Source organism: Hypomesus transpacificus, chromosome 20, assembly GCF_021917145.1.
Source record: "Hypomesus transpacificus isolate Combined female chromosome 20, fHypTra1, whole genome shotgun sequence".
Classification (NCBI taxonomy): domain Eukaryota; kingdom Metazoa; phylum Chordata; class Actinopteri; order Osmeriformes; family Osmeridae; genus Hypomesus; species Hypomesus transpacificus.
The window spans coordinates 4,888,424-4,909,157 of record NC_061079.1 but is presented as its reverse complement, the minus strand read 5'-3'; the positions used below and the strand labels follow the sequence as shown (position 1 = coordinate 4,909,157).

Here is a 20,734-nt window from a genome sequence, read left to right as displayed (position 1 = left end):
ACTATTCTCTTGTCCGACTGATTTTTTTTTTTGTTCTTGCGTTGCGAGACAGGAAAGGGGTTTCTCGATAGCCGGAAGACATCCCAAATGACTTACCATTCCATATGTCATCATACCCGTTGGTGTGGTTGCCGGGAACGCCATAACAGATGGTGCCTGAGATGACAAGCAGAGACGATCACTCGCTGACCAGGACTGAAGACAAGTCTCTCTCTCACACACACACACACACACACACACATATGCATTGACACTGAACTGCATCATCTCATGACAAGGCCATTAGTCACAGATGAGTCATAATTCATGGGAACAATTTTCAGATACCCTCATATCTTGTTATCATTTGAGGACAATTGCAGAGAAGCATATCCGTTATTCATGGTTCCCTTTTTTAACTAGTCTTGGCTGCTCCAGTTTTTTTTTTAATGTGTCGAGTCTGAAACAACAGCAGTGCAAAAGTGTCATGAGCAGAACTTAACTTGGTAGAGAAGGTTTGTCTTTTATAAATTTTTTTACAAGGCACATGTTCCAAGGAGCTTTTATGATTGTCAATGCAAGACACGTTTGCACTGTTTTCCCCAGACCCAGCACAAGGGAATGCATGATATGTTCATCATTTGTCCTTCATTCGAGAAGAACCCATCGAGAATGCGCATCGTCAACTTACACTTTGCCCAATTCGACTCATGAAGACAGTCAAAGCTTTGTCGTGAGCCGCCATTTGGCTTCCAAAAAGTAGACAGGTGCAAACTTCCTGCAGGTGCAAACACTCAGCGAGCTTTTTGGCCTCGATGTCACTTCCCTTTCCAGGGACAAGTCACCAGAACAGAGGTGTCACTGTTCATCTCTCAGCCACCACTTTAACCATTCGCATGCCACTCTCCTGTCTCGGTGCCATCCTGCTTCCTCCGACTAACGACACACGCGCACACAATCTGGGACACGTTTGACGCAACCTTACTTGATCAAAACTTGCAAGTGTTTTATAGTTTAAGCGAGGGGGCAGGGGGGCAAGGAGACATTTGAAAGAGAGGGGAAAAAACTGAAAGTGAAGAGTTAAAGTAGTAGCGTGCCTCAAAAGACGGAGTAGCGGTTGATAGCAGGTGCAGAGGTCTGCTGAACAAGACAAGTCTGCAAAGGGCCCCTCCCTCGGGCCCGGCGGGGCTAACAGACTCAGATTTGTTCCAACATCCCTGGTTTTTTTTTCTTCTTCCCCCAAGGTAAGGAAATCATTTACTAGCCATCCAGTCATTAGGCTGCTGACTGGACATGTGCAGTGCCACACTGTTGCCTTCTCCACAGACCGCACTTGTTCCTCATGCCAAGAGCCAGGACCTTGTCGCTCAACCCCCCCCCCCCCCCCCCCCCCCCCTCGCCCTGATAATGAACGGTTCTCAGCACGAGGAAACGCATGAGAGGTAAAGGATACGGGTGATTATAGCCCACGCTAATTAATAACGGGTTCTTACTTGCAAGAATCGAAAAGTTTACACTCAACCTTCCACTTAAACCTTGTCTGTGTCTAAAAAACAGTTTGCGTCGTGGACCAGCGACTTCATGCCCCTAGTTGTCTAGATCCGACCGAGCCAAAACTGGCTGAGCAAAACGGCAATCAAGTGTTGTCACAAGCACAAGCAGTCTTGCCCACTCATAACATCCTCTCCACAGCAACTTCACATTCGGAATCCACAAACAACCATTAGCCCATCTCCTGGCCTCTCACACAAGATAAGGTTATCAAAGGTTACCAAACTAGGATATCTTTCCTATATTGCTCAGGGCCATTACATTGAAATCTATTACAATCAGACATTTTATTCGTCATGAGCCCCTTCTGGTTCTCAAGGCGTTCAAATGTATACGGGTGGTTAGCGCTCAGGAACTAGAGATTTGAGTCAGGACCGGGCCAAAGCCTGCCATAGTGTGACAGCAGTGTTAGCTGTGCTCGCTGCGCAGACCAGAGGTGTGTTGGGGGTGGGAGGTGAAACACGCCCTCCGGGGGTCAGGCGTAAGAGAGCGTGGTGGGAGGTGGAGACGGCTGGTTAATGGAACCTTTAGAGCAGGATGTGATTCAACTGTTGGGACTTACGTATCGTGGGAAATGCATGGCCTTCTGTGCGTTTGTTGCCCCCGGGAATGATACAAAACGCACCAGGTAGTGGCAGGTACAGGAACGAGATGATAGCATTATCCACAACGTTGAGACACCGCAACATTTCAAAAACACTGGCTTTTATGACTATGGTTTGGTTTCAGGCAAGAGATTTTTTTGAGCTTTTGTTGACTCAATCCATAGTATGGTCGCGTCACTAACACAATCAATGCTGATCAAACCAACATTCGATGCCCGGATATTAGGATCGAGTCCTGTGAGGGCATACCATGGCAGCAGGGTTCCATGTGGTTGAGGGAGCGGACTTTGGCTGCCAGTTGGTTCCACCAGTCAACTTCTTCTCCCCAGGCTGACTCCAGTGAATATCACTACAGGATGTCACAAAAAAAAAAAAAAACTACAGTCACTGACAGAACTCTAAATCAGCAGAAAAACAAGCAGATAAGGACTTGAAAACACTCACTTTTTTGCTGTGCCGTTTCCAATTCCTAGATCTGGAAAAGGAATAAAACAGAGCAGACCAAGTGAGCACAAGTCTAGATATGCTTCAAACCGTTCACAGCCGACAAGCGAGTGGGGTCATTCCGAAGGACTGAACTTGAACCCCTTCAGCCAGTTCAACACAGGCTAGCTGTCGTTACTGAGATGCACGGCGGGTGATACGTACTGCCCACGAGGTTGGCCAGGGAAGAGTCCAGGTCGTCGGACACCAGTTTGCCCGACAGCTGAGTGCTGAGGTGGAGCCCCTGGCTGGGTGAAGAGGCCACTGTTGGTTTGAGGATGCCACCTAAAACATCATCTTAAAGAAAGGGGGCAGGGCGAGGAGGGGAGGGGAGAGGGGACACAAGCAAGGGGTGGGGGTGAAGACATGGAAAACGGCACACCAAACGCACACACGGGGGGGGAGGGGGGGAGGGGACGACGAACCCAAAACACCAAACAAACACAAAACACGTAACGCCACAGACGAGACAGGAAGAGGATGTTTAACGTGGGCGAAGCAGGAAGCCGGGATCACGCGTGAGACGGAAGATAAAGGCTGACTGTCTAGGAGGAGCGGATGAAGTTAACTCACCCAGTCATGCGTTTGCCATGCAAAGCCAAGAAGGCCCAAAGGGGTTTGACCCCCGGGACAAGGGAGGAAAAAACAAAAAGGACTGTGAGATTGTGTGCCAAGCACCAAAAATACACTGTGCGCACACACACACACACATTTTCATGACATGCACACAGACGCTCAATTCAGGAACACTTGAAGTAAAAATGCCAAAAACCCCAACCAGACAAAACATTTGTCATCAAGCACCAAAACACTGTGTGCCGTGCATAGGAATAATCAACCCTGGATTCCCCCCCACCAGCGACAACACAGGAAGTCCACATTAAGATGGCCGTTAACAACAGCATGCCGTTCCACCATATTGCATGGAGACATCGAGCCCCGACACACAGCAATGACCCCGCCTCCCCAGGCCTCTAGGGGGCAGCAGAGCGAGCGAGGCTCGCTTGCCCCCGTGGGCTTCAAATGGGAAGTGTACGTTAGCACAGCGATGGAGGAAGAGGAGGAGGACATGGGGGACCCTTACCAGAAGGGTCCATGTTGTTGACGATGTTGCCGTTGTTGCCGAACACGGAGTCAAAGTCGACGTTGAGGCCTGGGGGGGGCTGCTGCTGGGGACTGGGAGAGCCGGAGAACCCTGCAAGACAAACGAGGAGGTGGACGAACGAGGTTAGGAGCCTGACACGGCACTTTACACACACACACAGCCTGTACTACAAATAGGGCCAACCTAAAATGTTTTACACTATGAGCAGGAGATTTGGCTTCCCAAACTGAGAAAAAGCTCGCAACCTTGAGCACTGGAAAGCAGCTGGTCAGTGTGGACTTCCTACAAGCCTGCCTGACGATGCCTGCAGCCTTAGTTACAGCATGTCCACACCCACACAGCACAGTGTGGGTGTGTGTGTGTGTGTGTGTGTGTGTGTGCGCGCGTGTGAGAAGAATCCCAAGAAATTCCACAAGATTGAGAAGCTATTCCAACCAAATGCTCCGTTATCCAATTAGCGGTGAAGCATAGTCTACTTCTGACGACCCAAACTGAGAAATTGATATCTCGACTTTGTGAATCTGACTTGAATTAGTCGGATTGCGTGAACTAGAATTGGCCTTTACGGAACCAGGATGCCGTCTTAATCTAGTTCTTTAAACAAGTTCCATGACATTCCCATGACAACCCAAACATCAATTATTAAGATATAATTCAGACAGCTTATCTTCCTGTATTTGTGCGGCCCTTTTTTACAAGCAAAGTCACACAAAGAGCTTCACAGTTTAACCCCCCAGATCAGCGCTTCCATGAGGCCGAGGAGAAGGTTAAACGAGACCCAACACATTATTTACATTTAATCATTTAGCAGATGCTCTTATCCAGAGTGACTTACAGTAAGTACAGGGACATCCCCCCCCCCCCCCCCGAGGCAAGTAGGGTGAAGTGCCTTGCCCAAGGACACGTCATTTTGCACGGCCGGGAATCGAACCGGCAACCTTCTGATTACTAGCCCGATTCCTTAACCGCTCAGCCACCTGACTCCCTGCTGGGTTTTGACCTCTAGAAACATTCCACACACTCTCCCAACAATCTTTCTCAACGCTGGTCCCCGAGACCCCCACAAGTTCTAGATGTTTCCCCTCCTCCAACACATTGAGTCAAACGAATGTGTGGTTATCAGGCTTCTGCAAAATGGTCACACAGCCAGGTCTGAATTGACAGGTGTGGACAAACCAGAAGAAGGGACAGGCGGGGCGCCATGTTCAGCCTGTTTCCGTAGCGAGATGATGGGAGAGTAATACCTACCTCCAAATAGACCAGCTATGGCGGGGGACTCGGATTGGAAGAGAGGGGTGGTGGGGTAAGGTGCAGGCCCACAAAAGGAGTCTGACACACCGCCAGAGGGAGGGAGCAGGAGGTGGAAAGGAAGGAAGGCAAAGAGTGGAGGCGGGTTTAGAAGGCACAGGAGGAACGAGAACAGATTATGGAGAAGAGAAACGGAGCAGAGCACGCAAGTAAATCAAGTCTGAATCTGCAATGCAGGTATAAAAATAAAAAAGATATATATGTATATATATTTTCTTTTTTTTTCTTCTTTTTTTTTTTTTTTAAAGAAGATCAGAACTCATTTCATGACAAAGCCAAACCAAAACTACACTAAGCATATTAGAAGGCAAACAGCACTCTGGGGGGAAAGGCTACTGGGGCGGCAGTAAACCATGCATTCGTCGCATGCAGGGTCCTTAAGCGTTCCCTTCGTCCCAGAACACACAGCCAAGTCAGTTCTTCTCCGAAGTACCTGAGATAAACTGCTCTATCTGCACTGTGGAATCAAGATCAGACGAGATGGAAGAGCTGGGATCAAGAAAAGGATTGTAATGATCTGGAGAATCAAAAGATAAGGCTACGATGAGTTATGCCTTTAAAAACGAATGATAAACCTACTGGCGTTATGACAACACAAAAGTAAACACTGAACATTTTTGTCAAGTCAATTATTAATCCAGCCTCGTCCCCTCCCCTTTCAGATTATATATCCAAGATTATATATAGAGATTATGTATCCAGCCTCTCTGTTTTGTTTTCTATTTTAACAAAAATTTTTAAAAAAATCTCCCAACTGCAAACCAACCAGTGTCAATACGTCTAGGGTGTAAAAAAAGAAAGAAGGAAGATTGAGGTCAATTTAGAGTTGGGAGAAAACAAGCAACTCCCGTTCCACTCACACAACAAGCATCCAGAATGTCCAGTATCCTCCCTCCCCGAAATTAATTAAATCTACGTGTCAGTTGGTTCTCTACAGTACAGTTTCCCCCCCCACACACACATTTACACGATGGCCTTGTGTAGTGATGGACAGGACACATCTGACATGAGGCGCAAATGCCAAGTACGAACAAGGGAACAACAACAACACAAACAAAAACACAATGGAAGACTAATGGTAAGGAATGTTTACCACCAAACACTTCGTGAATCGGTGTCCTAGAGGACAAACTAACAGCGTCTGGGGAGACAACGGGTAGATGGACAGCGGCGACAACGGGAAGGGTGAGGAAAGGATTTAAGTTTGGAATGGAGTCGTCGACAGCATCGGGAGAAGTGAAAGGATCTATGCAGACAGAACAGTGGGGGGGAAAAGGAGATAGAGAAAACAGGGAGATGTTAGAAAAGGATGAATCAGTGAAAACACAGCATGTGGCACCAGACAGTATGCAGGCCCAGATCAAAACACCATGAGGACACATGACTTCCTACTGGGGTGTAGAGTGAAACAAGCGGCTGAACTGATCCTGGGACATATGAAAACGCCAACTCAGAAGCTAGAAAACAATATCAACGCTCCATGCTCCTGGTACAGTTGAATTATACACCAAAAATAAGGTAAGCCATGGTTTCTCAGTATGAGGGAAGGAGTTCAAGATGAAACTACCAAGTCTACTAGTAGGTCAAAAGGAAAAACAGCGCTGCCAGTATATCGTTTGTGGGCCAAAGGTGGGAGAATGAGTGTGCGCTGCATCTAATCATGTTATCCTTATCCGTGTTTACTTTCCGTTGATACGAGTGATTTCTAAAGCACACGTTACAGGCCATGTCACATTTAAAGGGCCACCTCATTTGACTGGACTTTGCAATTCTGGTCAAACCCTTGTTTTGCAGAGTCAGGTGTCTGTCAACCTTCATTCAAGACATAATTGGCTGCTCCTGGGTTGTGATTGTCGAGGCAGTTCAGATAGAGCATGGTTATTGCAACCGCTGAAGATTGTAGCACAGGGTACAAATACTTTTGTCCATACAAAACTGTTGACATTATTCATACACTGAATTTGCATTTCAAATGAACGACCATTTTAACGGTTAAATAGAAGAACTGGCTCTGCCAGAGTCCACATTTGCCTGGGCAGGGGACATTCCATTACCACAGTGTGTCCAATATTTAACAGCTATAGATAAATATATAGGAAATCCACTTCCCATCTTATAGATATTTCATGCGAGATCAGTTCATACAGGAAACGTGCACAGAGTGCACTACACAGGGCTGTGGCTGTGTGTGCGAGCATCTGAGATGTCCCAGGATCAGCTGTGACTAATTGGCGGGGCTTCCAAGGCCGAGCCAGGAGATCTCACCTGCCCATGTGCTGGCAGCAGGCAGGCCAGAGGAGAGAGGCAGGGCCTGCTGGAACGCCGGCTGGAGGTCCAGCAGGTCGCTCGCTGCCTTGGAAGTGCTGTGGAGAAGCGGCGGGGAGGGGAGGACACAAAAAGGCCAAGATGTTATTGTCAAGACCATTTTAGACAGCACACCCAGGGACTTGTACACAAAAGAATGTGGAGCAGTGTTCTTGTTTGATGACATACTGTGCAAAAGTCTTATACGATTTTTTTGGGTGCCTATACTGGTCGAAACAATAGGTAAAAAAGCGACAGTTATGTAGCGACGGTGTCACTTCTAATGGTTTCAAAAAATAAATAAAAAGGTACATTGTTTCTTACACAGAATAAATGTTGGCTACTAATTGCAATTTTGGGATCCGTGGTTACAAAACGGAGTAGTGAGCGACTAGCGAATTGTGAGATAAGGAGGAGTGTGTGTGTATGTGGGGGGTAAATGTTATCCACATTTTCGGAAAGAGGGCCTGACTGAACAAGCTCGAGAACCCCTTTAGGAGGATGATGGTAACGCTTGATGAAAATGACAAACACGGTATGAATAATCCGATGGAAGTTTGCACCGGTCACACAAGTTTGCAAAAGAGACTGTCGAGGTCCATGTCTCACAACGTATTCACCGGACTGAAGATATCTGAAGTATTCGAAACGTCCGATAACCGCACGTCAACAGTCACCTCAAGGAACAGAGACGCAGAGGAATGCCAGAGAGACAGAGAGAGAGACAGAGAGAGAGACAGAGAGAGAGAGGATAAGAGTCTTTACCTATTTGTAGAGCTGGGTGTGGAGAAGAGGTCAATGGCAGGAGCCGCGTGGACGGTGCCCTCTGCCGTGGACGCTGGCGACACGGTGGTGTTGGGGTTCTTCTGGAGTTCCTTCAGACGCTGCTCCTGGGTGGAACCAGTCCAAGTTAGCCACGAGCCAGAAGCGGAGCGTTCCAGGCCCCATTTACACATTCCATGTCAAACCAGATATTCAACCGACAAGACGCGATAGCTGCAGAATCTAGTCTCGGGCGAGATTTCTTTTCCCCTTAAAGCGACCTCCTCCACCTACTCTACTCAAACCAACAGAATAAGTGGCCTTTGAAATCAGGCATGGAGGAAAAAATAGCTAAACCACCTCTGGATATTTTTTTTAATGTTCATATAAAAAAACGAAAAATAAATAAACGTGTAGGGGCGTTTGGGGTTGAATGGCTGGACGAGCAGCTGGAGGACATCCTAGATTGGGCATGTCCATTCAGAGACACGAAGGAATGTGGACGTGGAAAGGAGAAGGGAAAATGTACCTTCAGAGCTTGCAGGCGCGCCTGCTCTTCCTCCAGAGCGGCCTGTTTTTCCCTCTCGTCCACTTTGGTGAAAGATATGCCAGTGTTGGCCAGAGAGGAGACGGCATTGGAGAGAGTGCTGGCCCTGGAAGAGAAAAAAGAGGGGTGAGTTTGTGGGTGGGGGTGCACTATTTACAGACCATTTAAAAAAAAAGATGCTGCACTGGTAAAAGGACAGTTTCACAGGCTCAGTAAAAACTAACAGTGTGCAGAGGTACAACAACTCTTGACAGAATGTTGGCAGATAAAGGAAGGATTCCCTTTATAGACAGACAGGTTTGCCTTCAAACTGTTCTTCCTGCTACAGAAATGTGGACTTGCAATGCGGATTGACAAAGGAATTGGGCCTCTAGTCACCATAAGTCTTTATCAACAATATCTGGCCACGTTTACCTGCGAATGAGTCAACATTTTCTGTGACATGGACAAACAGCTGTAAGACATTCTGGTGCTGTACTTAAGACTGTAGGACAATGAACAGTATATAACCTCCTGTATACACACACATACAGTGTAGGCATGGCTGCCAGCCTAGGTCTGACAGGAGTGCATGGCCTTGGGTAAGTAGTTAAAAAATAAGGGGAAAATCTTTGTACCTGCTGGCTGCAGTGGAATCTTTCACTTTCTTGCCCTCTAAAGAGGCTAGGTGTTGCTCCAGTGCATCTAAAAGACTGGAGGGGGCCTGGAGTCATGGGAACAACCGATGCAGTCAGTTGTAAAGGCAGAAATTCCAAACACAATGGAAAAAAAAAAAATGTTGCATTCAAACGAGAACGAAACACAAGACTATTTTGCACAAGGGAAACGTGCTACGCTTCAACACGGAGAAAGAGTTAGATACAGATACTTACACAAACTGTGTACTGGAAATGGAAAGATGCAGAATATAAAAGGTGGTAATTGTCAGAGAGAAAAAAAGGAGAGGTTTTGGGAGAAACATAGCTAATATTGGAGCAGCTAGCCATTTAGCCTTCAGGTCCCAATACAGTCCAAATGAATGATAGAACATATATTTGGTATAGTTAATGCACCATCTGACAAGAGGCAGCAACTATATCGTAAGTGATCAAATAAGAAAAAGGTTTTATACCAGACAAAGAGGGAGTCGTCCAAGCTAATTCAACACACTGACCTGCTTACAGTACATGACACAGGTAATGTGTCGAGTCATTCAAACCATTTCTGATGAAGGTCACACAAAAGCCCCTTCTTTCAACTGGGCCCTGCTTGCATCCATCCCCTGACTACGCCTCGAGCCCACACCTTTATTTTACTGTATGTCGTGCAAGGTTAGGGGCAGGAGTCTACAGTTTCCTCCTACAGGAACGGGAGCAAAGTGCACGGCGCCAGGCCTAGCGAGCGGAGCTCTACAGCTATGTCAAGAGAAGAGAGGAAGACCGTCTATGTACGGTCAGATGGCTGAGCGGTTAGGGAGTCGGGCTATTAATCAGAAGGTTGTTGGTTTGATTCCCGGCCATGCCAAATGACCTTGTGTCCTTGGGCAAGGCACTTCACCCTTCTTGCCTCAGGGAGCATGTCCCTGTACTTCCTGTAAGTCGCTCTGGATAAGAGCGTCTGCTAAATGACTAAATGTAAAATGTAATGTAGATGTACGGGGCTATTGACGTGGTGGGAGACTTTTGGGGGGACAGCAGCATGGAGAGAGGCTGGTCGGGGGGGCTAATTGAGGCCTGTTGAGGTCACGTTAATGGGGGGGGAGCTGAAGGATTCAGAAGAAGTGACAGCCATATTGGGTTAGGAGGAGCCAGAAGGAGCAAAAGCCAGGATCTTACCTGGGAGAGATCTGGGATGTCCCCTCTGTCTATGCCTACTTGCTACAGATAGGGGGCAGAAGAGAGAATCAGACATGGTCCTAAAGTGGAGGCTAAAATGATCCTTTTTAATGTTTATATTGATAAACTGCCAAAAGGTGGCGATTAGATTACCTCGGCTACTTTGAGGAACTCCGAGATTCTCGTCATTCGAGTTAGGAATTTCTTGTAGATGTCGAGGCCTTCTTTGCACTGGGTTTTCTTCATGTCAAAATACTTTTCTGGAGTAGAAAAGTAGAGAAAAGGCATTTTTCTTTCAGAAACCAAACAGATGGTGTGGGGGTTGGGGGGGGGGGGGGGCAGTAGACTTAATAAAGTCATCTTTGGTGGGTTCTGGAGTCGCTCACCCAGAAGGTTGATGATGCCCTCGTTGTAGGCCGCAAACAGTCTGATGGCGTCTTTGAAAAGGAGCATAAAAGCTGCGTTGATCACACCATTGGTCAGTTCATTGGCATTGACCTAAAGACCAAAAAGGGATATTGAATGTGAATCTGGGATTGGTCACAAGTCACCCGTCTTCAAAGCAGAATAGAAGGCTATAAGGAAATAACGTTGGTATCACAGGGCATACAGAACATAACAACAAGGAAGTGTTAATGTCGACTGACACTCACGTTGAAATCGAGCAGCGCGTCCATCTGGTTTTGGATGATGGGTATGGTTTTGAGGAGTTTCTCTGTGTTCATGGTTCTCATCACGCCATCCGAACTACAGAAACGCAGAATCAAAGGACAGGGGCCAAATTCAAAATGATAGACCAGTTTCTCAGGTGATGGCCAATAATAAAAGAAAAAAAAAAAAAAAAAAAGTGTGAACTATCTGAAAAGAGCGGAATAGGTCTCCTTACCCTCTTTTTACTTTTGTGAAGTCGAATGCGACTTGTCTGTAAGACACTGCTTTCTCGTTGAGATAGCGGCTGTACCTCCTTATGAATGTGGACATGTCATAGCCTGAGGGGAGAAAGTGAGAGACGGAAAGGTTGCCGTTTTATCCAAACACTCGATTTTGAAAACTACACGCCAACTGAAAACACTGAGGTCAAAGTTTAGCCTTCACGAAAACACACACCTCCGGTTGAGCGTCATGTGCCACAGACTCACAGCTTGCCTGGCACATTAAGAAATGTGTCCTCCTTAAAGCTAGTGGGACAGCACAGTGGGTGCTGATAGCACGTACTTACCTTGTAAGCCACTTTTGTCGAGAAAATTACTCAGGTTGAATAGAGTATTCCTGGAAGCCAAGTACTGTATAAATCTCTGCAACACAAAAAAGTAAAGTATAAAAGTTCCACAAACACGTTTTAAGACAAACCAGTATGAAAGAAAGCCACCATATTTTTACAATTCAAGAACATAAACATTAAATATCTTCCAAAAACCTACTGCTTCTGACATTGGTATCTTGCTATAGACTTTTGTAGCACCATCTTGCAATGCAAACCAACTGGGCAAAATGCAATTGTCACATGACATACTGTCAACCATTTAATTATTGTTTAGTGACACAGAGGTCAGGGAAGATAAACTAATCTTTGTAGGATTGTTTGTAACATATATTGCTGGTATCAAGAAAAACTGCAGAGGGCCTTCACATGTGAGAATTAGTTCAAATGAAAAAAGAATTCTCCTTGTCTTCATGGGATAATGTACTTAATTTAGTATATTTTGACATTTTTTTTATACAACTTCAAAATGACCTCACTACTAATTCATCCCGGCGCCCATCTCGCAATAATGTCTGCTGGAAGCGTGTTATTTGCATTTGATGCATGTCGTGACTGTGCATAAGGACAAAGGCAAAAGACCAAATGCAAAACAGAACTGAAGCAAACTGAATGTAAACAAAGTTGAGGGCTAGAGATGACATCACCATAAGATTAAAGGTCCTGACATTTAGAACACAAACATGTCATGCATTACACCTTGTCTTGCCACAATGTGTTGACATGAACACTTGTCTCCTTGTCCCAGACAATCAGCTACTACTTTCAGTCATTTACATCAAGCATAATATGATTACGATGATATTAACACCAGACAATTTCTGAAAGTAATATACGAAAGAAACCTATGGTAATTAACTTAATTTGAATTGAATTTCAATTCACCATGAAGGTAGGAATTAAAACCTTTGAGGTAGTCTATTGTCATTAGGGTCATTCCTTTCCAAAACATTGACACTGTGGTGGCTGTGCAATCGCACCTGAGACGGCTTTAAATATAAAACGCCCAGCGTGTGCTTTTGCCAGCTATAGTGGATGAAGCTGTATACGACATCTCACAAGAAACCACTTTGCCGTCCGAGATGCTGAACTGAAGCACGTTTCCCCAGCAATTACTGCTAACACACACTCCTTGTAGCTATGAAGTTGCATTTCAGTGACATAAAACCCAGGGTTTCAGTTTGGGTGGGGTGGGGTCACTGTGCTGACCTCGTTGCCGTAGACCATGAGATGGTGTGTTGCCGTGAGCGACTTGAAGACCACCACCCAGCTGGTGCTGGCGGTCCTCTCGAACAAGGTGTCAGCCAGCTGGGGTATGTTGACGTTCATCTCATTGGTGCACTGGATCAGGTCTGGAGGAAGCAGAGGGAAGGAGAAATAGGTCATTGTGTGTGTGTGTGTGCGTCCCCCCCCCCCCTTTCTCTGTCGATTAGCGAGAACTCGGTGGCGTGGGTAAACATTTCCACACAGCGAAGCCGAATGAATCAATAACAAACTTCCTGGTACTACAGGTTACCTTTATGGTTTCGGTCCCCAGCGCAGGTTCACAGAGGCAACAACCTTGTATGTCCGAAATCGGAAAACAATTCCGGTAAAGTAGCACTGGTGGCGATGGGGGGGGGGGGGGGGGGGGGGGGGTGGTCAGAGCAGTGGTTACAAATGTCTGAGGACAAGACCTCCATCCGAGACTTTTGCCTTTGGCACGGCTCCACTGCCATCTGGCCTATAGTGAAAGTGGAGGCCTTGTGTCCTCTCTCTCCCGTCAGTGCCATGAGACTGTGCCCGCACGCCCGATCTCATCAGGCCATCCATACACCCTCGAATAAGGTCCCTTACAATCGTGCTTTTTCAAAAATCACACGCAGTTATGTGCCGAGCATGCATGCCAGAACACGCAGTGACGGGCGCACGGCGGTTTGTGGCCGCACAGATGTCTGGTCTCTCCCATTGATACGCATGTCAAATCATTTTAAGACTGTATTAACAGAGATGGGATGGTGTGGTTTTATATGGCACGACTTCGAAAAAAGTGTCATCGAGGTACCTGCGGACCGCGGTGACATTTCGTGAAAAGACAGGAATATGTTCAATTTTGTGCTTGCACTGTTGTTCCCTGGCTTGTTTATGACATGGATGGTCCACAAAACATCCTACTGGACTGCAGTAGCCATTTTTACACAGACAATAGGCCAGCCATGTGACAACAAAAGGGCTTTTCAGACCTGACAAATGACAATGTTGGGGTCAGGGGGTTCCATTCATTCATCCTCTGCATCAAGGCATACAGAAACAAAATGGTGTCAGGAAATGAACTTGACGTACATTGGAATATGTGGCAATGACGATTTCTCGGATCTAATTGGGCACCAGCAATTTCATTTCATATTTAGGTATTTCATTTGATAAAAAAGGGACATTTCTTAATATGGTAGACTTCAGGGTGGACAATATGAACTAACATGAAGAAAACACCAGTCCACTATACTCTCATTCGACTGACACTGGGGGGGAAAGCTTTTTCGTACATTTTGTTTGTCATCATATCCACAAAATGGCTAAATCCATATCATGGCACATGGTCATACCGGTATTCACGTTCATACCACCCACCACTAACCCCCCTGCCCAAATCGTCACACACCAAACAGGCCACCTGGATCCCTCCTGGGTTCTCCAGTGTCATCAGGACATTCACAGACGAAACGTCTGAAGCAGAGCAGCAGGAGAGGCACAGGTGAATAAGTGGTCCCTCTTCCTGTTCAATATGCCTTCAGCCAGAATCACAACACAAGTCCACAAGTGGCAGGCAAAGCTCAGGAGGGGGTTCACACACACAGTACTATGAACTGGTGAAAGTAGGTCACGTCTCTAGGCGAATTCAGGACATATTGTGCAGACTACATGCAACACTTAATTTCCTCGAACCCTGTTGTGCGGTAACATTGGCTCATTCACCGATTTTCTTGCCCAGTTACAGGCAAACCCACGTGATGACTGTAGGGTGCTGTGCCAGTAATATAATATTTAAAATCAACACATGCCAAATGGAAGCTTGGCGCGCAACGTCAATAAATATTTGAGCATTCTTTATCTCAGGAAAAAAAAGAGGAAGAAGTTCCCAACAGGTCAAGCTGAATTCCTATTTTAAGAAGGCACACACACACACACACACTTTTAGCCTCGATGTCCAATGAAGCTCAACCAAATACGGTAACACATGAACACAACCGCTTCTCTGAACATGGTTTCCTTCATTGGGACATATATTTCACGACACGGCTTGTGAAATGGGGCGTGTGAACCTTACAACACACGGAAGACCTATCGCTGTTCGAAAGCAAGAAACTAACGCTCGGCTCAGCTGCAGGATGCTTTTCACTTCCTCCATTTCAAGACCGGAAACCACATTGAAATCAATCTGCCCTCCGAAAAGCCATTAGCGAGGGTCCTTGTCTAGCAGCGTCTTCTGTCGTGTTTTCTAATCGAGCAAGAAGCATGGGAGAGATCTTACAGAACATCCAAGTTCGACTACAAGTATTGCCAGAGTCAAAAACCTAGGACACTGGTTTCGTGTGACTTTTTAATGATTAATTGTTGTCTCTGGAAAAACGATAGTGCGTAAATGTAAAGTAGACACTGTGGCACCAAATAATAGGACAGGCAAGAATACAGAGGGAGAACCAGGCTTGGGGGAGTACATTACAGGTTACATGCCATATCAAGTGTACCAAGTCAAACTTTTTACATGAGCCAGGACAGCAGCATGCCAGATTTGAGGAGGAATGTAAGCTGACAGTGCGCAGGGTTAGAATCTGAAGCAGGCAAGGGGAAGTCAGAAGAAAGCCAGGCAGCTGGTGGGAATCAAACAAGAGCTTCAGATACATCGTCAAACCATGCGGAAAGGTCTGCGGTTTGTATCTAGAAGCATTAGAATCCCGATGCAGTGACAAAGACGGGGCTTGCACTGGTTCAAGGCAGAGAGGCTTGCTTTGATAGAAACAGCTGTAAATACAGACAAGCATAAACCAGGAAATAATAAGTCCTACTTTTAGAAACAAAAGTAAGTAACCCACAAGACTGCTACATTGCACAATTCCCACTGCAGTCTTTTATTTATTTAATTGTATCTTTGGCGACCATGAAATGGTTCATTCGACATGGCCTATTGCTTCTCAATGTTTTGTAGAGTTAAGTTCCTTAATACAACTAGGGACTGTCTAGCCATGAAGAGTGAAGGATGAACCTGCTGACACGAATCAGCCAAATTCTAATAAAGTAAACGTGGTAGGTTAAACACGGGCCTTCAAGTTGACCTCTCGCCATGGTAACACCACCAGGCAGTCGTCAGAACACTGACAGAAGCATTTCCTTCCCATTCTCTTGGGAGCAGCATATTCATATATACACACACACACACACACACACATATATTTCCAGTACAGACCCTGCACACACAAACAAAAAACACAAAGGCTTTTGCTACAAGTCTCAATGGGTGAATTTAAAAAACTGTTGGCAGTGGAATCATCATCATCCCGCCCTGTAAACAACATGAAGTGTACAGTATACAAAAGAGATGGCTTATGTTACATTACAAGCCATTCCTTTGGAAAATACATCTATAAACATGGGTTAGGAGGCCACCAGGGTCGCTTGTAATTACCAGCAATTTGTGGTCAAACTAATTGCCTGACAGCATGGGGGACACAAATACGAAAATTACTGGACTACACATGCTGCCAAAGGAGTAGCCTATTTTATTGGTAGTGTAGGTTAGTACATTTGAGACACATGACTTTGTCTAAAGGCATTTCCAGAGAGTAATTGTAGTTCAATGTCTTGTTGGGTCAATCAGTGACGTGGCAGCTTTTGTTTTATGATCATCATCATGTGAGGCCGTGCAAGTTCACAAACCCTGACACACACACACTCGTCTCACACATGATCAGCACCATTTTGTGGATTTGCATGATTCAACACAACGATTTCCTCTTGGGTGTTTCGACAGTAGCAATATTACGACCAGAGGAACTGATAAAAGGGCTTTCTCTACAGGCCCCGCACACCCAGACCACGAGGCAGCTTTGAAGCCTGCCATATCTCCCCAAACCGTTTCTCAAAATATGGAATATTCCAGACAAGGCGGCAGACATCACCCATGCGGAATGCAGATCAGAAATGAGCCTCGGCCCTTTTTCAAAAAGCGAGCCACGAAAGCTCAAACTGAAACAAGTGAGGAGAAAACGGGTCCCACGTCAGATTCCCAAAGCAGAAACATGTATCCCGAGTCAATGGAAATAGTAAAGCATTAGTAGGATTTCCTAGAGAGCAGTGACTGCAGCTCTAGGTCAAGAAATGTTCCCTGCACTTTGAAACCAGCCACTTCCCTTAGCTAAACAAGAGGCCGCTGACAATTAGAAAAAATAATTAAAAAAATACACACACACATACATATATACATATATAGAGAGAGGTTACATGGCGACTCCAACACTCCCCCTACAGCTCTGAATGGTGGCACTGGTATTCTTTTGACGGGAGCTTTGCATCATGATATTGAATCTCAAAGCCCTTTCAGGAGGTACAGTGGTCTCCATTTAGCTGAGCAGGCGCAGGGAGTGTCAGCACTCTTTTTTAAGGGACGGGTCATTCGATACGGCTGCAGTCACATGCTCCTGGTGGTCTGCGCTCCGCATGGGGGGGGGGGGGGGGGGGGGGGGTCAGGGTGAACCTGTGGGCACACAGCAGCAAACGTGTCTCTTGGGCCGGTGGGCATTGCCCACCACTACCGACGAGAAGTCCAACTCCTCATTAACACTTGATTAGGCCGGCAACATTACTTTGTGTTGTGCATCATGAAGGTGGCCGTTTAGATTTGGCTCAAAAATGACAGCCCTGCTGGTTATCAACAACCGTTTAGACTTTTATGTACATTAGGATTAAATGGTAATCCAAACAGCACAGCAAACAACTGTTTATATGTTTCAATATCTTTCAAGTTTAAAAACTTGCCTGATAAACCGAATCAATATACCAAACTAGGTACACAAAACAGAACAATTGAATACGGCGGTCTTCTGGAGGAATCATTCCAGTCACCAAGTCACGCAATCATTATTTTACCTATTATTTTGTCGAGTGCATCGCTTACATTTTCATTGCTTTATCATCATCCTTTATACATCATGTATTCGATGCATACACACAGACATAAGCATTATTAATACATTATATAATGAACTTCCACAGTAGTCCAAACTACTCATGAAACACTTACATATTTGAACCTTGCACTTTGAGAACCGAGTAATAAAAGTTACGCAAGAGCTATTTAAACCATACAAATGACAAACAGGCACTCAAGGTACCATAGACTTTGTTTTCTATTTGTACAGCTTGTTTTCAACAGACAAACTTGTACAGTTTTGGAACTGAGGTGGAGCATAATGTTCTAAACCCTCTCTCAGGACTCATTTGAAATCGAAAACTTCATTTCGTTTTTAGATATTATTAGTGTTCAACCTTTAACTACCCTTGTTCTCCTTGAAGTGTTTTTGTTTTAACATTATTTGGTTAAGTTTATTTAGGCGTAACAGGGCAGTGCTAAAGAATGTGCCGGAAACCCAACCCAAATCAAAAAGGAGCAGGAGGACGTATCTAGCGTAAAAATCAGACGGGCGGAGGAGGGGGAGGGGGGTGGGGTGCGTCACTGCTATTTCTGTCTGAGAGGAAACTCCAACACCAGTGTACCCAGCCCTCCTGAAATACCTCCAACCTTTGTGACATTCCTGCTAACTCCTTCTGCCGTCGGCTCCGGCAAAGGAGCGGAACTTGGAGAGGCCCCACTTCGCTTGCCACTCTCAGGACGCACCAATCGGCTGCTCAGCAGGGTCAGAGGGGTACGGCACCGGGGCCCCTCCGCCTCACGCTCCCATCGGCTGGCAGTCCCAGACGTACCCTTCAAAACACCTACTGGCATCGCACGTGACTTTCTTTTTTTAGAAAGCCAATACTATAATTAGCAGTTGACAGGAAATTGGTCGGTGTCACCGCTAAAACCAAAGATCTTTTATGCATCATGTGCAAACACTTGCCGATAAGAGGCTTGTCACTAAACTGTTCCAACGTGGAACCAAAAAACGGAAAGCTATTCCCATGCTTACTGTGGCCTTGTCCTTACTTCCCACGGTAGGAAATGTGACAAAACATTGTTTTTAGCAAGAACCAGAGACAGAATGTCTGAGACTAAAGATGGAAGGAGCCAGGGACATGGACGTAATGGGTGTCCAATTGGGGATTTGGGCACCATTTATCCTTAGTGTTGATAACACTACTGCAGCAATACAATGGGAATCTTGGAATCTTTGGGGATTTTAGTCAGGACCTCAGTCTTTGGACATTCTCATCCGAGAGCTGAGCTCATCCATAAAATAAATTCACATTACCAGGACTAGCATGACAAGGGCAAAAACAAGCAAAAATGCCCACATTAACATTAACCAACATTGTGCCTGAACTCACTTTACGCCCACCATAAACCTGGACACAACCTAATAGAGCAAAGGGTAAGACTAATGCCTGCTGTCATCCAAAAGGTTGTCCAACTGTTATTGCAAATAACTAACACTCAGTGATGGCCACCGAATGCTAACAACACCAATGTTGTCCCAAACTGTATAAAAGAATACAGAGCTGTAAATTCAAATCACTGCATAGTGACTAACACTCATGAATACCAATTTTGCGCAGAGTGGCTATTGTGTAACTTAAAGCACTGATTCTTGTAGAACACTATCCATTATATCTCTGACAGTAAATATAGTTTGTTTAACATAGCATGACTATTCAACTGCAACAGGTAGTGTGTTGTCCAAAAAAAACTTGAAGGTAGAATTAAAGTATTTGTGAAACGGTGAACCAATGCTCTACTTACAACTACATCGTCTACAAATATCGCTCACAAAGATCTAAATTAAAAAGCAAGCCTTTTGACAATCGTTGGTTTATTTGGTAGAAGATAAGAGGGTTAAAAAAAGACTACTGTTCTCCAACCGAGGTATGTGACTGCCTCAAATCCGTGGTCAAATGTCAGGAAGTTCAGACGCTGTGTAAACGTTTTCTGTTGGCATGTCATCTTTGATCATATCACTGTTTGACTCTAAGGGAGTCTGGCACAGTGGTTATATCTCATAAAGGTAGGTTACATAGTATGCTTTAAGTCTACGAGGGTGGGCTAGTTTTATCCCAGTTATCACGTTGTTTATACATGACCGGCATGTGGCAAATAAACGTAAAGTTTCCAGCGTAGTTTTTAATGCAAACCAATAGTCTTGCTTACTCAAAATTGTAGGAAACAGTGCATTGTTATAAGAGTAGGAAACACCGGAGAAAAATGGCTTAAAACTAACCTCTAGAGTCTTTACATACAGGCCTCGGTCACTGTCTAAACATTGTCCTTATCATGGATATCCTACCAAATCGAATGAAAGGCAACAATGTCACAATTTACTGACGATAATACTCACAATCCAAATGTTTTTTCTTTGGTCCCATTATTTCATGCGTGGTGGCTTTGCACACAGTTTTAGACACCGCAGAACCAGTGACACTATGCTGTGCCGCGGTTATCCTATCCGTTATGCTTTGCCCAGACATTCTTGTAGATTTGCACAATGAATGAGATACAATGTTTCAAATCCAGCGGAATCGCTATTGTCCTCGGTTCCACGGATTCTCCACCTGACACAAGACAGAGGAAGCAAATTAGACGATAGGCTATACGTCTCTCGTGTATCCAGATGACACACGCAGCCCACACCCGCGACTTCAGATCGTTAATAAAACTGAAGTTTGTTTGTTTATTTAGACAAAGAATATACGAACCCAGAGTTTTGACTTCTGTTCGAATCCAAATACCCCTTTCCTTCTTCCATGCAATTCTTGTTTTCTCACTCCCTCCCTTGCACGTTCTCGTTGGGTTCCACAGAGGAAGTCTACGGTCTGTTTTACTTCACC

At 45.4% G+C, this 20,734-nt stretch overlaps 2 protein-coding genes across 13 annotated transcripts in view; one reads left to right on the top strand and one right to left on the bottom strand.

The window, feature by feature from the left end:
- The window catches only part of ccdc83 (coiled-coil domain containing 83), a 9,209-nt gene extending 9,081 nt beyond the window's left edge, over positions 1 to 128 (top strand). Inside the window, exon 12 of the mRNA XM_047043395.1 lies at positions 53 to 128. The gene's annotated coding sequence lies outside the window, so the exon portion shown is untranslated. The remainder of the gene's footprint in view (positions 1 to 52) is intronic.
- The window catches only part of LOC124482833 (phosphatidylinositol-binding clathrin assembly protein-like), a 23,760-nt gene extending 3,026 nt beyond the window's left edge, over positions 1 to 20,734 (bottom strand). The window contains exons 1-22 of one of the 12 annotated variants that reach the window (XM_047043393.1): positions 20,603 to 20,730; positions 20,245 to 20,458; positions 12,929 to 13,071; positions 11,678 to 11,753; positions 11,345 to 11,447; positions 11,112 to 11,205; positions 10,845 to 10,956; positions 10,612 to 10,718; positions 10,459 to 10,500; positions 9,262 to 9,347; positions 8,627 to 8,750; positions 8,101 to 8,225; positions 7,297 to 7,394; positions 6,125 to 6,277; positions 5,465 to 5,548; positions 4,972 to 5,052; positions 3,703 to 3,813; positions 2,784 to 2,915; positions 2,580 to 2,610; positions 2,385 to 2,484; positions 2,093 to 2,116; positions 97 to 156 (exon numbers count right to left, since the gene is read on the bottom strand). In XM_047043393.1, coding sequence (XP_046899349.1) covers positions 97 to 156; positions 2,093 to 2,116; positions 2,385 to 2,484; positions 2,580 to 2,610; positions 2,784 to 2,915; positions 3,703 to 3,813; positions 4,972 to 5,052; positions 5,465 to 5,548; positions 6,125 to 6,277; positions 7,297 to 7,394; positions 8,101 to 8,225; positions 8,627 to 8,750; positions 9,262 to 9,347; positions 10,459 to 10,500; positions 10,612 to 10,718; positions 10,845 to 10,956; positions 11,112 to 11,205; positions 11,345 to 11,447; positions 11,678 to 11,753; positions 12,929 to 13,071; positions 20,245 to 20,374 — 2,016 coding nt within the window. In that variant the 5' untranslated portion in view covers positions 20,375 to 20,458; positions 20,603 to 20,730. The other 11 variants (XM_047043388.1, XM_047043381.1, XM_047043383.1 and 8 more) reach the window with 11 other exon arrangements.